At 37.1% G+C, this 16,367-nt stretch overlaps 1 protein-coding gene across 1 annotated transcript in view; it reads left to right on the forward strand.

Moving 5' to 3' along the window:
* The first annotated feature begins 1,341 nt into the window (after positions 1-1,341).
* UBL3 (ubiquitin like 3) overlaps positions 1,342-16,367 on the forward strand; it is a 75,538-nt gene continuing 60,512 nt past the window's right edge. The window contains exon 1 of the mRNA XM_045188068.2: positions 1,342-2,357. Within this exon, the coding sequence (XP_045044003.2) occupies positions 2,331-2,357 (27 nt within the window). The 5' untranslated portion in view covers positions 1,342-2,330. The remainder of the gene's footprint in view (positions 2,358-16,367) is intronic.

Raw genomic sequence — 16,367 nt, forward strand, 5'->3', positions numbered from 1 at the left:
AGCTATAGACTCAGGGGTGTCTAGCCAAAGTCCTGAGGCCTAATTGTGGTGTGTCTTGGGCCTTTATTTTCTCTCGGTATTTTCTCCCGGTATTTGCTTCAGTTACCAACCTAACTCACCACAGGATGGGGGAGCCCTGAGCAGTGCTATGAATTCGCCAGACTGCTCGAGAGGCATGCACTCTATGTGTCCTGCGAGTTACCACCGGAGACAAACCAGACTGAAGAGGTCGCTGTGGGGAATGACAAGCTGCCAGACAGAGAGTTCCCTGTGGACAGTGCCCAGATTACCCATTTTTAAACTCCTGATGCCTAGCAGTGCCTGGCACAGTTGTTTGCTGAATGAACAAGTACTAACATTTCACACCAAATGATGCATTATTACTTACAAAGCAATCTATTTTGCCTGCATGAACCCTTTCTACTTTAATGGTGGAAGGTAGTCAAGGCAAGACTGTCTTACAGATGAGGTCATAGCTTTGGTGGGAGAGGTGGCGTTCAGACTGTAAGACTGTTGGCATTTTTACACAGGTGTGGTATTGAGATTGCCCTTCCTAAATACTTCGCCTAAGCATCAAGAGAGACATAAATATGGGTTCAGATAGACATTTGTGGTTTCTGCATTTTGTTCCTAAAACTGGGGTAGACACATTCTTCACGTGTCTCTAATGGTATTATTTTGTGTGTCATTTGCTAATCACTACAGGTTTATAAGTTTTCAATTACACTTTGAGTTAATTAGAATTTAGGGGCTGGCCTGGTAAACTAGTGAATCCCTGTGTAGTTTGTAGTAGCTATTTCATGATGTAGCTTTAGCACTATTCACTATTGTATCTAATGCACTATGTATCTAATTGAAATTTGGTAATTTCAATTAACTATATTTTGTCTTCAGGAAACACATATTCAAACATTTTCTCTGCTTAACAAGATCCATGTTCCTGTTGAACTTATATGACCTCATTGGAAATCAATAATTGCTCTGATCTTCCAATTGTAATGTTGAGGAGACAAAGGAAATCACTACATAAAATGCTTTCAGATTGCAGGATGTGGAGGGCACGCTGTCAATAAAATGAATGATTCTGGTTAGAAGTAAGCCATGTTCTAAATCTGTGTGTAGATTGTACATGAGGGAATTTCTCTGTGCAGAATTATTTCCCTCCAAATAATATGCCGGATCACACTTGACTCCTGGGCCGCGACTGGGCAAAAGCGAGCTTTCCTTTCCTAGCAACTGTTACTAGGAGGGGCGTGGCTTCGAAGTCGGAAGAGGATGCATGGACTACACTTCCCGTGATGCTCCAAGGTGGATTCCGTAGTGACGCACTTGGTGTCCGCAAGGGGGAGCGCGGGGGTGGCACCAGCAAGTAAGTGGGGGTGAGCTTTCCACGTCCCCGGCCTGAGTTCCGGCAGCTGGGGCCACCGCCGCCGTCGCCGCTGCCACTACCGCCATGTTGGCTTGAGGGACGATGACAGGAGGTGGTTGCGGCATTTGGGACTGAGAAGTGAAGGAGAGACAAAGCTGTGAGAGGAAGCCGTTCCCTGGCTGAGGAGAGGAAAGACCGGCCCCTTCCGGAGACGGGCCGGAGTCGGCGTCGCGGGAGCTCGCGAGGCCAGGGAGGGGAGGGGAAGGCAGGAGAGGAGCGTGGAGGAGCTGAGACGATGCGCCCCGAGAGCCGCTGCGGCCCGGAGGCGCCCCTGGCCTGAGCCCCGAGGGGCGGCGGGTCCCTCTACCTGGCCCGAGCTCCGCGCCCCCCGCGCGCCATCCCGGGCTTCGGGCTTGGCTACCAACGAGTTAAATGCCCTTGAGAGCGGTTTCAGGCGGCCCGGCCCCTGGCCCCGGCGGCGCGAGGTGAGCCCGTTTCCCCCCGTCGGCCACTCAGCTTACGCGTCCATGTGTAGTCGCATAGTTATCTGTGTACCTCCAGCCGGGGCATTCTGCTGCTTAATGAGGACTCGGGCGCGAGTGTGAATCACCGCCGGCCCGCATTTAACCCCCTCCCACCGCTCCATGCCCGTGTGTCACTCGGCTCGGTCCACCTGGCGCGGCCGGTCCTGGGGCTGCGGCTGCTGCTGCTGACGGCGACGACGACGACCGCAGGCTGCTCCGCTCCCGGAGTGCCCTCCGCCCGGGCGTCCCGGAGCCTGGGGATCGCTCCTCTGCGCAGATCCTTGGCCAGGCCGCCGCTTAGACTCTCACATCACTCAGTTTTGGGGAAGCACTTCGCGAGCTAATCGAGATCGTTAACGTTGCTTTCTGTGGCTTGAAGACTGCTGCTTTTTGGTTTTTTTCCCGTGAACATCTGGGCCTATATATCAAGCGGCAAGATGTCCAGTAATGTCCCGGCGGATATGGTGAGTGAAGGCTCGGTTACGACACCCTGTGATTTAATTGTGGTTTCCAGTCTTATTTAATCAGAAAGAATGCAGACAAGGCTGGAGGGTTTGCAGGGGACTGTTGAAAAGCCACCGCGCTGGGAGATTTGGAGAAGTTGGAGGTTCTCGTTTCCTCCTTTTAGAAAGTACCGCTTTTAGTATGGGTTTTTCATTTGGTTGAGGTTTGGTTTTGCTTTTTTTAGTCATTAAAGGCAATGGAGAAGTCGGAAAAATGTAGCGAGGTAGCTTGAGGTGGAGATCTTTCTCTGCTGGAAGTCTCTGAACACTTGTAACTTGTATCTTCAAGCTTCGGAAAACGGCAGTTGGCGGTGGGCAGAGCCGAAGACGAGTGTCCCTGCTCGCTGCAGACGTAGGCAGGAGAACGGGCGTCTTGCTCTGTGACACTGACGAGCTCGTTAATGCACTAGGTGCACACTTGATCTTTGCGAGACGAGGGGCACATGTCTCTTCAAGAACAAGTCCACGAGGATTTGCGGGGAGCCCTTTGAAGTATCTAGGTGAACAAGTATGGCAACAAATATATTAAGATGTTTGGGAATTTTCACAAATCTAAGTATATTGGGATTTCTAATGAATATTCCAAGACTTTTAGTACCAGGTATTTGGTAGTACTTATTATATCATTGGACTTTTAAAAGCTAATAACACACATTGTTGAGCCTTGATCTTTGAATGTTAGAACTGGAAGCAAAAAGTATTCTTGTTTCTTGGTGCTTTTGTTTTTGTTTGTAAACGTTCAGGTTGTGAGTTTGTTGAGTAACAGTAGTAACAGTGTCAGCTTACAGGGTGCTGGAAGTAGGTTTGTGCGAGTGTGAAATTACACTTTGCTGTCCTAGGGACAAACATAATGCAGTTAACAAGAAGGCGAATAATCTTTGTTTATGGAAGAATTGATGGTAACATTGTTACATTTGGTTAACATTTGAATGTTCATGTATTCCAGGGAAGAAACAAAATTGAACTTTAATGATTACGTCTTAAAATATAAGGTGTTTCTAAAGGAGCAAACCTCATTACTAGACTTGAAAATAATTTTTAAAATTAAATGACTCTAAATGGCATATTTGACCTTGGTTTAAAGACATTTTGCTTATGTTGGATTTCCCTTTTAATGTGGTGTTTAAATGTGGAGGAACCACAACATTCTGTCTCTTGAGTGGCCACTCAGCAACCTTAAGCTCTCCTTCCTGAGTTTTAAAACTCATGCATTGTCCTTTTAGTTTTCCCTGCCCTCCTGCCACTTAAGGAGTTAGCTGGACATGGTTTTCTCTACCTCTGTCTAGAAGTTGCCTTGGAGAGGTCTTTGGACTGAGCTGGAAAATGCTATTTCCTGTTTGTCAAGTGTTTGGACTCATCACCTCCAGCAAAAATTTGCTCTCTGTAAAGCCACCATTTTATATCATCCTGCACACTGCAAGATCTGTGCACGATTCTGTCACAGAGTTAGAATGAAATAGATTTGTGTCATAAACAGTCCCTCTGCTTTCTTTGGGCCCAGTGATGAAGAAAAGCTGGAATGTGCGTAGCATCAGTCACAAATTGAAATGATTTGAGAGTACTATTTCCAAGTCAGAGAGAAGGTTTGGAAGCTAATGTTTGGATCACAGGACTGGAAAGTAGTGGCAAGGTTTTATTAATAGCTGCAATTATAAAATATAACTATTTCTGTTTTAAACTGTATTTTAAGGCCTTAATGCTTCTGTGGTGCTTTGAGATCCCTTGATTAAAGGTGATATGCAAGGGCAGAGCAATATTATGTAATAAACATATAATATCCTGATGATGCTATTTCAGAATGTATCTTGGGCACAGCTCAGGTGAGGTTCTGTTTATTTTTTTGTTTTTTTTAGCTGTTCAAGTTGTTGGAGGTCTTGATGAGATTTTTCTTCTCCCCCATGTTAAAGCTTTTTAAACCTTTATTTGCTATTTTCATTTTTTAAGAAGTACGTTTGCTATGCTCCTGGAATTCTCAACTTTTTGAAATATAATATGTTAAATACTGGTTAGAAGTTGTCCATCAAGTGCTTCATATTTTTAAATTCTTCATAGCAATAATGACAATTAATTTGTGTTTCTTATTCATGACTTAAAGTGAGAACAATTTTACCATCACTCTGAAAAGCGTTAGCCTTCCCACCCCCACCTCTTTCTACAATCTCTTTCCCTTGCAGAGTAACTTCAAATTGATCAGGATAAGTGCTTTTGCAAGTACGAATATATATATATATATATATATATATATATATTTTGCTGCTAGGCGCACTACAGCTTTCAACTTCGTAAGTGGTGACAGCTAGTATGTGCTGTTTAGAAACAAATGTTGCACTCTTTTCCATGTTAATGTCAGTTGTATAGGAAAATCCTATTTGGCAGATGAGATAGGGCAATGAAGTTACAACCCCTGTCATATTTTCATTAGAGATCATTTATTCTTGAGCTACAGTTATTGCTAAATCAGTTGTTGGAAAGTCTTATGGCAATGTTTGTGACTCACTTTAAACTTTATATTTAGCATCTTTTTTGCTTTTGTAAATATACATTTAAAATTTATTTTTAAGCATTCAATAAATTTTTGTTCACCTTAAGGTGTCTTATTTTTTTTAATAATACAAATTTAGCAAGTTGATTTTGGGGAGGGAGAGTGGAGCCCCTAGTGAATGGATTTGCTATACTCTTTTTAAAAAATGATTTGCAGTTGATACTTTTCCAATTAACATTCTATAACTATGTCCTATAAATAATATAAATAAATTTACATAAAAATATTGGCTTTTGCCAAGAGTGATTGAGTTTGCACTAAGAAATTTACTACCATTCCAGTGTAATAATTTGTGCAAAAAATCTGGGACTATTGAACAGAATGTTATTATAATACATTGTATTTAAATGATTCACTTCCTTTACTTTTTTTTCCTCAGCCCAAATCACAGGTCATGATGGGCTAGTATTCGTTGTTGCAGTAATTGTAGCATAAATTATATTAATGACTGTAGATTTTCTGAAAGATAATGTTTATCTGTTAGTAATAAGACCTAAGGCTAGGTAGATTAGGTGATAATTTTATTTTCTTCATCAGGAAAGTTATGAAGAAATACATTGTATTTATAGAAGTATTATATAAAACATTTGAGCTACTGTTTAGAGCTTTGGACTTAAATTTTATTTGATCATATCTATAAAATTGAAAACCCCACCTAAGAGAGAAATTTACAATTAGTGTGAGAATAATGGTAAAGAAGTTTTGATATTTGAAACATTTTAGATGATAAAACAGTTGAAAGCCCTATATCTTTTTGAACTACTAATGTAGAAATTATAGCAAATGTAAAAATTTTCAGTCTGGGATGAGATAATCATAATTTCAATGTTTTCCACCCTTATTATTTTTATCATAATGTTATGTCTCTTTTATTTGTGGAAGAAATATTAGAGCCCTCTGGTGGACAGGAAATTACTAAAATGAATTTCCTTTCAAAGTGAACTTTTACCACCTTTCCAAGTTAAAGTAAAATGACAGGTGTTGAGTATACTAGGGGAAATGCTATGCTAGAAAAACATCCAGAGAATAGAAAGTCTTTAACTTTGACAGAAGAGTATATTAAGATCTGGTGCCCCAAATAGTTCTTTCCTTATAGCTCCTTTTAATTTTTCTTTCTTTTGCTAGAGCTCTTACTTTAAGGTTAAGTTGGGAGGGTTTTATGAATGAAGCTAAAGGGTACCAGTTCCATAAGAAGTATACGTATGTGACTTGATAAACAGCTTAATAAACTATGTATCTCTAATGGAAACTGTCTCTAAATTGTTTTACTTGACTGTCTTATTTTGGTGTTCTGAATTAGATGTTTTTGTTAAAGCAAATAACAAATTATTTCCCTCAGCTTTCAGTGCTCCTTTCTAGCTCTGAATCCTCGTTCAGCTTGTGTCCCTTTCCTGTGAAAACAGTTTTTAGTTCATTCTAGCTCATAGAGAGGGGAAGGGAGGGAGAAAGAAAGGGAGAGGAACGTTAATTTGAGATGAGAAACATCGATTGGTTTCATACGTGCCCTGACTGGGGACCGAACCTGCAATCCAGGCATGCGCCCTGACCTGACCAGCAACCTTTCGCTTTGCAGGATGATGCTCAACCAAATGAGCCACGCCAGTCAGGGCTAAGCTTACTCTCTTTGTTACTTATGGAAAAAGAAGATAATGTTTCATAGGACTATTAATAATAATGGTGTTAAATATGAAGTCTGTGATGTCTGCCTTTATTACCATTTTGAATATGAAAAATATCTTTAATATTGAGGCTTATTTCAATATAAAGTTATTTTAATTAGTGGATAAGGTACTGATACTCCACTAGTTTACATAATTGGACCAGTAAGTATATTTTAGGAGACTAAAGTGTATGTCTCTTAAATAATGCTTTTTAAAAATTCCTCTCATGCTTGGGTAAAATTGAAAGTGGCTGTAGAATTCACAGTAACTGGAATCTCTCTGGGTGAGAGATTCTTAATCAGTACATTTTTCTGAATGCATGAAAGTTCTTTTAGAAATATCCCAATCTAACAATTTTGAATTACGGCCCTGTTAATTATAATATGCTATGCATAATTTAAATTGTATTTGGTGACTTAGGGCCATTAATTGAATATCATTGATTCAGTTCTGTGAATGTTCATTGAGTCTATCTCTGTGTAATGAAGTATCATTCTCTACACTGAAACTGTCATATGCTTAGTGCCTCCTATACAGGGTCCAGCACAAATAATGCCCCTTTTTTATTACAAAACCTTTTATGACAAAATCATAAGCATGTAATTCTGTTATGTAACAGTATCACACTCAAGCATAGCAGATGACATTTAGGTGAAATATGCAAATTGCTGTCCATTTCATGGGAGACATTCATGTACCCTACCAACCACACTCAAGTGAGCTTGCCTTCTGCAGGACCCTATAGTTTGTGAAGCTTTGTGCTCCTTCACTAGTTAAGTAATTTACTAAGTTCAACGAGGAAAGTCAATTGATATGTGAAAATAAAAATATTAGGACTGCTGTGTTTATTTTGCTCTTCAAAACGGGAGAAGAACTGAGCTTTTTACATCTAGGTGGTTATGATGGCTGAGTGTAGTTTGCTGAGGGAAGATGGAGGAATTCTGTCATGTAGTGGTCAGCAGCAGCACCATGAGTTTCTCAAAGTTCTTGCAGTTTTTCTTTTATAGTATATTACATAGTTTCTTTTAAAAATGATTTTTGAGAGAATGTATGATACTTTGTATTGAAATGGGGAGCAGAGCTTCACTGTCAATATTTAGAAGAGCTGTGGAAGTCAAAGCTGAATTACATTTTTTGTTTACGAAAGATGAATATTATAGATGCTGATTTTTCTCATGATGACAAGAAGCTATAAATAGTATGCTACCTAGCAGATATTTTGAGAAATCAAATGCTAAGTTGTTTCTTCAAGGCAAAATTGACATTTTAACTTATACATGAGAAAGTATCTGCTTTTCAGAAGAAACTAATGTTATGGAGAGAACATTTTGAAAACATGTTTAAATATTTCCAGTCTGTTGAAAAATTTTCCTCATAGAGAGTTTCAGTGGACTTCGGACCCATTTTTTTGAAACATGAGAAGTAACACGTTTTGTTTAGTTGGCAAAAATATCTGACAACAGGAAAAATAAACTTTTAATAACATTGACATCAGGTAACTGACTTTTAATAAAAGCTTGTGCGTATTTGGTAATAGAAATAAAAGTGATATGATCTAGTAAACCAGTAAGTGATACATTCTTTTACATGGAGATATGCATCTTTGTGAACTAGGCTTTTCAGTTATGTCTATGACAATTCTTAAAATCAAGTGTCAAAATACATTGAACTTTGCAAATTGGCAAACCAAGAAATTTTAAAAATAGAGTAGCATATTCAGTAAAGTGCCCTCACTTAATATACTAATATTAATAGTGAGTTACTCTAGTGATTGCAATCTCTAGCAATTCCAAGATTAATACAAATTAATATTTTAAATAGTTAATATAATTACTATACTATTTATAAGTGAATATGTATATATCAGAGGTATAATAGCTTAAGTATTTTAAAGTTGAGGTTTTCAGTCAAAAAAAATATAGAAGAAGCCATTGCATTAAAATAACAAATTTCTGAGCATTTTAATTTCTTGTGTTTGATAATTACAGTTTTTCTGTCTCCTGCCTTGTTGAGCAATTATATTTTTCTGTGGTTGGTATGCCTACCTATCCCTTTCTAACTATTTACAGTTACTAATTCTTATTTGCTCTGGGTGTAGACATCTGGTTTTCAAATTTATTAAAATAAAGTGTGTTAAAAATGAGCAAATGGTGTCTGAATAGGATTTTTAGGAGATGCCCTATGGTGAAGTATATGATCTTTATTTCACGGACTTGGTCACGTATATTTTGGTTGTTTAGAGTTTTGTTTACTTGAGGGGCTTACTTTCTAGTATTTAGCATGTTTTGCAGAGATGTAGATTGTTGATAGTGAAGAACCATGTAGATAATTTAAAAAAGTAAAATTCATGTATAGCTTTATTTTGTGGTTCTTTAAAGGAGAGAAGCTAATAATTGTTTTGTACTTGCTATTTATCAAGCAGATGCTTGGCATTTTACATGGTAACATTTAATCTAATTCTCACAGTGATCCTGGATAAATACAGGATCTAGTCTGTATATAGATAAAACTGCTACTGCCCACTGGGTGAAGACAAACAGGATGCCTTTGTAGTGGGACAAATTAGGTTGTTGATTTGCAGCAGCAAGGTAGATTACATGCCTGAGGAACCCTGTGTCCTCTCAGGAAGAGGAAATGAAGTTTCTGGTAACGTTTGGGCAATGCAAGATAATTCTCATGAGAGACCAGGGAAAGTGGAGACTAGCTTTGGATGGAATGCTGTCACACATGAAGTGGAGGGAGGTTAGTGATGGGATGTCTTAGCCATCTTTGTTGAGGAGACCAGAGAAATAAAGGGGATTGGGGGAGATCCTTAGTCATTTTGGAGCTTCAGGATGGCCCTGGGAGAAATTGTTATCTGTGACCTTCTGTTCGCCTTGTCTCTGATTTTTAGAGACAACACAGTGTGGTTATCAGCAGAGATGAATTTTACTTTTTCATAGCCTAAGTTCAGAAGAGGGTAAAGGAGCTAGGATAAGAATTTGGGTCTGATGACAATAGCGATAAACATACTAAGCCCTCACCCCCTGCCATACCTGAGCAAATCTTGCTAAATCCCTCAGGCACACTCTCCTAAGCAGAATACCTCAGATTCCTTCCCAGAACTTGTTTTACACAGTCACTGCTGGCTGCTCTGAGCTAGCATATTCCAGGAGGTATGACACTTATTTGAATATGTTTGCAAAATGCTACATATGGTCTCTGGGTTGGAATGATTTTAATGAAAGTGGATTCTCTTATTAATTGCTAAAATTAAATGGAGGTTTTTTTTTTTAAATAGTCTTCGGAGGTTTGAGTTCTCTAGTATTGGGTTGGCCAAAAATCTGTATGTTTTTTTTCCATAAAATAAAAGACACATTTTTCATTTTCACCAATAACTTTATTGGTTTGGATATTTTGAGTATGCTGGCTGTCTACCATGTGGTATAATGTTGATTGTCCTCAATGTCTGTATTTGATCGCTTTCAACTTCAACTGGTCTGCCTGACCGTGGAGCATCATCCAGGGAGAAATCTCTACCATGAAACTTTGCAAACTACTTTTGACACATTCGATCAGTCACAACAACTTCTCCATACACTGCACAAATATTTTTTTGTATTCAGTTGCATTTTTGCCTTTAAGAAATAATAAAGCATATAATATGCCAAAAATGTCACATATTTTTTCCATCTTCAGTATTAAATGGCTACACAAAAATTCACCCATTTTGATTTTTTTAAAAAATGCACACTGATATGACAGCTGTCACAGTACAAGATAACAAAATTGTTTTTGAATAAAACTAAAGACAATTAAGTGTTACTAGAGCCATCTTACCAAACAAACTTTTTGGCCAACCCAATATATCTCATATATAGAATAGAATTTTTTCCTATAAACTTACCAATTTGAATGCAGAAAGTATGTTGCCTTATATATGTAAAACATTGATTTATTACCTTTTAACTCTTTCAAGGTATTTTGTTTTTGCCTTCATACTATAACTGCTTATGTCAGATTCTCTATTGATTGATTTAAATTTATTTTATAGTCTAAATAAAATACATACATGGGCAATTTTCTGTGACTGGATTTTGAGGAGAAAATATCCTTTTCTCTGAAGAAAATCGTCCAAGTAAAGCATTATATTTTCTGTTGTGAACTTAAATTTTAAGATGGCAATTCATTGTGTCACATATCATATTCTCAGAACATGTTCTCTCATGACATATGTTTAATTTTCTTTACTTTCAAATAAAATTAGTGTCTTTGCCTTAGAAATATTCCTGCTTTTGTATCTTGCACCTTACATTTAGTCATATATCATGAACAGCTATCATACAGATAAGTATAGACCCATATAATTTTGAACTGATTCTGAGAAGTATGTAAATTGTTTAGCTGATTCCATATTCATGGGCATATAAAAGCTATTATAAACAATAAAATAATGCATGTTTAAAATATTTCTCTGTTCCTTGTCTGGTAATTTCTTTAGAATACAATTCTGAGGAATATAGTTGCTGTATTAGATATTTGTTAAAAATTTGATGGGTAGGAAGATGCATATTTGCTAATTTTTAAAGTATCATTGAACTTTTGGATTAACCTCACTTTATTATGCATCATCTTCTTAATACGCTCAATTATATTTCATTTACAATGTTTGCAGTTTTGTTCATGAGCAAGATTTACTAGTAATTTTAATTTCTTGTCAAGTTTTTGATTTAGGCATCAGGATTATGCTGATTTCATAAAATAAGCTGGGAAATGTTTTTTTATTCTCTGAAGAGTTTGTGAAGATCAATTTTATTTCAGCCATAAATGTTGAAATAGTATAGTATAGTATATAGGACTATTAACATTTTCTATGACTTTTTTTTAAAATCAGTTTTGACAAGTTTTGGTTTTCAAGGGATTTGTCCATTTTTATCTCAATTTTTCTATTTGGCTTAAAATTTTTCACACTATTCTTTTATTATCTTTTTGATGTTTATAATGGTATCTGCTTTGTAAAATCTGCTTGTTGGTAATTTGTACTTTCTGTTTACCTCAATCAGTTTTTTAAAAGCCAACTCTCAGATTTAAAATTTTTTTAAAATTTCTGTTAGGTTCTGCTTTTACCTTTATTCTTTTCCTCTGTTTTAAAAAATTGCCGTTATTTTACAAGTTTTTGAGATGGATACTCAGATCATTAATAATCAGTCTTCTTTTATGTATGAATTCAAGTCTATGAAATTTCCTTAGACATGCAACTTTAGCCAAATCTCATAAGTCTGGTCATATATTTATTTACCACTCAACTCAAAATATTTTTAAAAAATCTATTGTGGTTTCTTCTGTCATCCATAGGTTATTTAGATATAGTATATAGTATAATAGCTAAGCATTTAGGAGTTTTTTTAAGCTATATTTTTGTTGTTGATACCAAGTTTAATACTGTGGTCTTAGGATCATTTTTTTTCCATGATTTCAGTTGTGAGTAATTTGTTGACACTTGCTTTATAGTTAATTTTAGAAAATTCATTGTAGTGTGCTTAATATTCTTTAAATCAAGTTCATTAATCATGTTCAAAGTCTACAACTACTGACCTTTTTGTTTTTTTAATTACTCAGTTGAGAGAAGTGTGTTAAAATCTCCTCCAGTTATGTGAACTATGTCCTTTTAGTTCTTTTAAGTGTTGCCTTATATATTTTGAGGCTAAGTTAGTGGCTGCAATTAAATTTATGATTGTTGTACAGCGTCTTTTGATCACATCCTTTCTCTTGTGCTTGATTTAATCTTGTGTTAATTTGTACAGTAACAAAATAACAGGCTTGTGGTCTAGGAGCAATAGACTATACCATATGGCCAAGGCGTGCGGTAGGCTGTACCATCCAGGTTTGTGTAAGTGTGCTCTGTGAGGTTCACACAAGCATGAAATCACATAATGACACATTTCTCAGAACTTATCCTGTAGTTAAGTGGCACCTGATTGTACTGTGTGCTTATGCATGACTTTTATTGTAATTCTGCATGGAGTTTGTACAAAATCTTGAATCTGTGGTTTGCTGTCTTTTGTCACTTTGACAATTTTCTTAGCTGGTATTCTTTGAATATTATTTCTATCCAATTATTGCCTTTCTTTCTGGGATTATAGTTACATGTATGTTGGGTCACTTCACAGTTTCCATCTCCTCCCCCCTGCATGTATCAGATTGGATATTTTTCACTGACCTATCTTCAGGTTCACTTATGATGTCTTTCCTGTCCTTATCCAGGTATACCTAATTACTGAGTTCTTAATTTTGGGTTTTGTATTTTCAGTCCTAAAATTTACACATATTCAAGTTCTCACAATGTTTTCATCAATTTTCTTGGTTATATTAATCGTCGTAATGTTCCTATCTGATGACTCTACTACCTAGGTCACCCACGAACCAGTTTCTGTGGTCTGATTTTTGATCATTTAATCCTTTTTATGTATAACACCTGGTAATGTTTTATTAACATTGTGATGAAAAATCATAGAGGATCAGAATGATGTTCTCTTTCTCCAAATAGGATTTGATATTCTCTGGCAGGCAGTTAGTAAAACGTGGGTCTCTTTGATTTATCAGTGACTGATGGGACAGGCGGAATTCAGGACAATCAAGAAATTTAAATAGCCTCACTCTTAGTCCGTAGTGCTTCTGTGGTTTCAGTAGAAAGTTTGGAGTATTTACTAAGATGTGCCTTCCTTGGCAAGCCCTGATTCCAAGTATTTTGAAGCTGGTGAAAGCTCTGCTAAGCTTTTTCTCTTCTTTGCAGCATCTGCTCGCTAGGTTTTCCTGTCAGTCCTGTTGTTTTCGGTTCAGCATATTTCTTCTGGGAGGGCAAAAATTGAGCAGAATGTGGAGCTCACTCTTTTATCTGGGAACCTCAATTCCTGCCTGCTTTCAATTTTTGTCTTCCCAGCCCAGTGAGACTGATACCAGGGCCAGGATGCTGCTTTCTGCGTGGCTCTGTGCCCTGTGCTGGTAATTGTCAGATACCTCAAGGGGAAAAAGTGGGGATATTCGCAATGTGTTCCCTTCTCTAGGGGCTGTTAACCCATAATGTACTGACTCTCTTGGTTGCTCTCTCCATGACTTCAAATTACAAGGTTTTTTGTTTGTTTGTTTTGTATTTTATCACACTTTTATGGTTGTTTTCAGTGGGACATTTGGTCTGATACTGCTGTTCCTTCATACCTTGACTTAATTGCCCTTTCTTTTTGAATAGCTAAAATTAATTAAATATTTAACTATGTTACTTACCATAATACCATCAGCCAAGCAGTTTGCTTAAGTCAAACATCTAGGAGTCATCCTTGATTTCTCCCTTTCCCTCATCTCCCGAATCCAGTCTATTTCAAAATATACCTGGAATCCATCAACTTTTCTTTATTTCCTATTGCAAGCACCATCTCTCTCTCCTGGACTGCGTTGGTCTTGGAACTAATTCTTCCACTTCCATTCAGATTCCCTTGTAATACATTTTCCAGAAATAGCTTGAGTGGTCTTTATGAGACATAAATTGAATTATCTTTCTGTCTGCAAAACAGGAAACTTCAGCAGGTTTCCATTGAAGAATAAATTCTCATAGCATAAGATCACAGATCCTTACCATGGCCTTCTTGAGTCCTGCATCATCTTGCTCCTGTCTGTCTCTGTGATCTTACCTCATTGGCTTACTATGCTTCCATTATACTGAGTTCCTCTCACTTCCTCACATAAGCCACAAGCTCTTCACATAGCTGGGCTGAGCCTTTGCACGTATCATCAGTTCTTTTGCCTAAAACACTTATGAGTGTACGCGCGTGTGCGTGTGTGTGTGTGTGTGTGTGTGGTTTTATGTTTTACATTTAGGTCTAGGACTTACTTTGAATTAAGTTTTGTTATACTTCTATACTATCATATGGGTAATACCTTCTTGGCCTGTCTTCAGAAACACTTTTCTTGACCATGTCTAAGGTTGAAATTTCTCACTCCCTTCATTTCTATCTTACAAGCCCTATTGGCTTCCTCCATAGCACTTGTCACACTTCCTCATTCGTTTGTCTTTGCAGGAGGCCATAGATTCTGAGAGTAGTTATGTATCTTGCATTTGCCACTATAGCCAGTACCTGGAATGGCACCTTTTGTGGAGTAAGTTCTTCATAAATATTTGTGGATTAAAGGAGTAAATGACTGTGATAGGCACTGTATCAAGCTTATTATTTAAAATAGATTTGATTCTCTAAAAAAATGTCTGAGAACACTATCAGGTAGGTTGGCACTAGTGTTAGCTGAATTTTATTAGTGAGGAAAGTGAGGCTTAATCATGTTTGAGAAATTTCCTCAAGCCAGCCTTCTTGTGTTCTTGGATTTTTTTTTTACTTTTCTAACTTTTTGCCCTTCTTTACCTTCCTTATGGCATATCCTTTTCACTGTATCTTAAAACTGATGGTGTGTACTAATGATCCAGTATTTCAATTTTAGCTTCCTGCCTTTGCTTAACATTTAATAATAGCTGAAATGTCAGGAAAGGAATTAGAAATTTGTAATGGAAATTGAGAAAGTGTTAATACGTGAAGTGGTAGATTTGTGGTGTGGCTGTCAAGTATTGTAAATTATTTTTTCAAGTTATAAAATTCATTACTTTGTAACTGTAAATAGACTGTTACAATTACATATTGAATGTATTATGTATATAAATTACATATTGGAAGAGAACTTTTTGAGCCTTTTATACTTAATAGACTGTTTAGTTATACAGATTTTTAATTTCGGCACTCTAATCAGTGGACTTTCTATGTTAGGTATTATTTTATATCCAAAATCTACATGTAGTAATCCTGCTTTTTTAATTTCTTTGCATAATTCATTCAGTCAAATCAACAAGTATTTTTTGAACACATACTATATGCCAGGCACTTTTTTTAGCCTCTGGTGTACAGTGGTGAATGCAACTAAACAAAATACATGAGTAAAATACATAGTATATTACATGTTGATAAGTACTACAGATAAAAATAAAGCAGGAAAGAGTTGGAGATTGCTAAGAGAGTATTCCTGTATTGTTCAACAGTATGATCAGGTATGAGTTCACTAGATGCTGACATTTGTTCAGAGTTCTGAAGGAGATGGGAGCAAGCCACCTTGGAGAATTACCTCTAGGCAGAGGGAATATTGTCTCAATTGATTTCTTGGTTCCTTTTCAGTTTCTCTCAGTTTCTTCTGCCAATCCTCCCCTTACATTTTTGTTTCTCATGGTTTTTGTTTTCTCTTCATCTCTGTGATTGAAGTGATCATTACCTTCCTCAGTAATTTGTGCAACAAACAATTATTGGATGCCCGTGAGCCAGATAGATTCTGTCAGCAATTAAATCAGTTTTCTCCAATGTCTCTCAAATCAATTTCTTTTTTACCTTTAACCAGGTGTTCAGCCAGATATGTTCCCCTTTATTTATCCACAGCTATCTGACTTTCACTAGACCCCAGGTTTGTCTTTTGAAAACACATCAAAAGTCAAACTCATCATTTGACTGTTTACTTAATAAAGGTTGACTGTCACTTACAGGCCATCCAGGCTAAGTGCTTATGTGGTAGTATTAAGGTTCTTAGGAGTTGGGCTGAGATCCAGCTTCATCTTCTGCTGTTGCCCCCTTGTATGTCCCCTGTGCTTGAGTTGTAATGATTCCTTTGCTTGCCCACAACTCTTTCCATTAACTTTGATGCTTACCTCTTTCATTCTGATTTCTTAGCCTTCCCTTTCTGCTTAGAACATACCTCTCCTCTCCCTTC

Source organism: Desmodus rotundus, chromosome 3 (assembly GCF_022682495.2).
Source record: "Desmodus rotundus isolate HL8 chromosome 3, HLdesRot8A.1, whole genome shotgun sequence".
Taxonomy (NCBI): domain Eukaryota; kingdom Metazoa; phylum Chordata; class Mammalia; order Chiroptera; family Phyllostomidae; genus Desmodus; species Desmodus rotundus.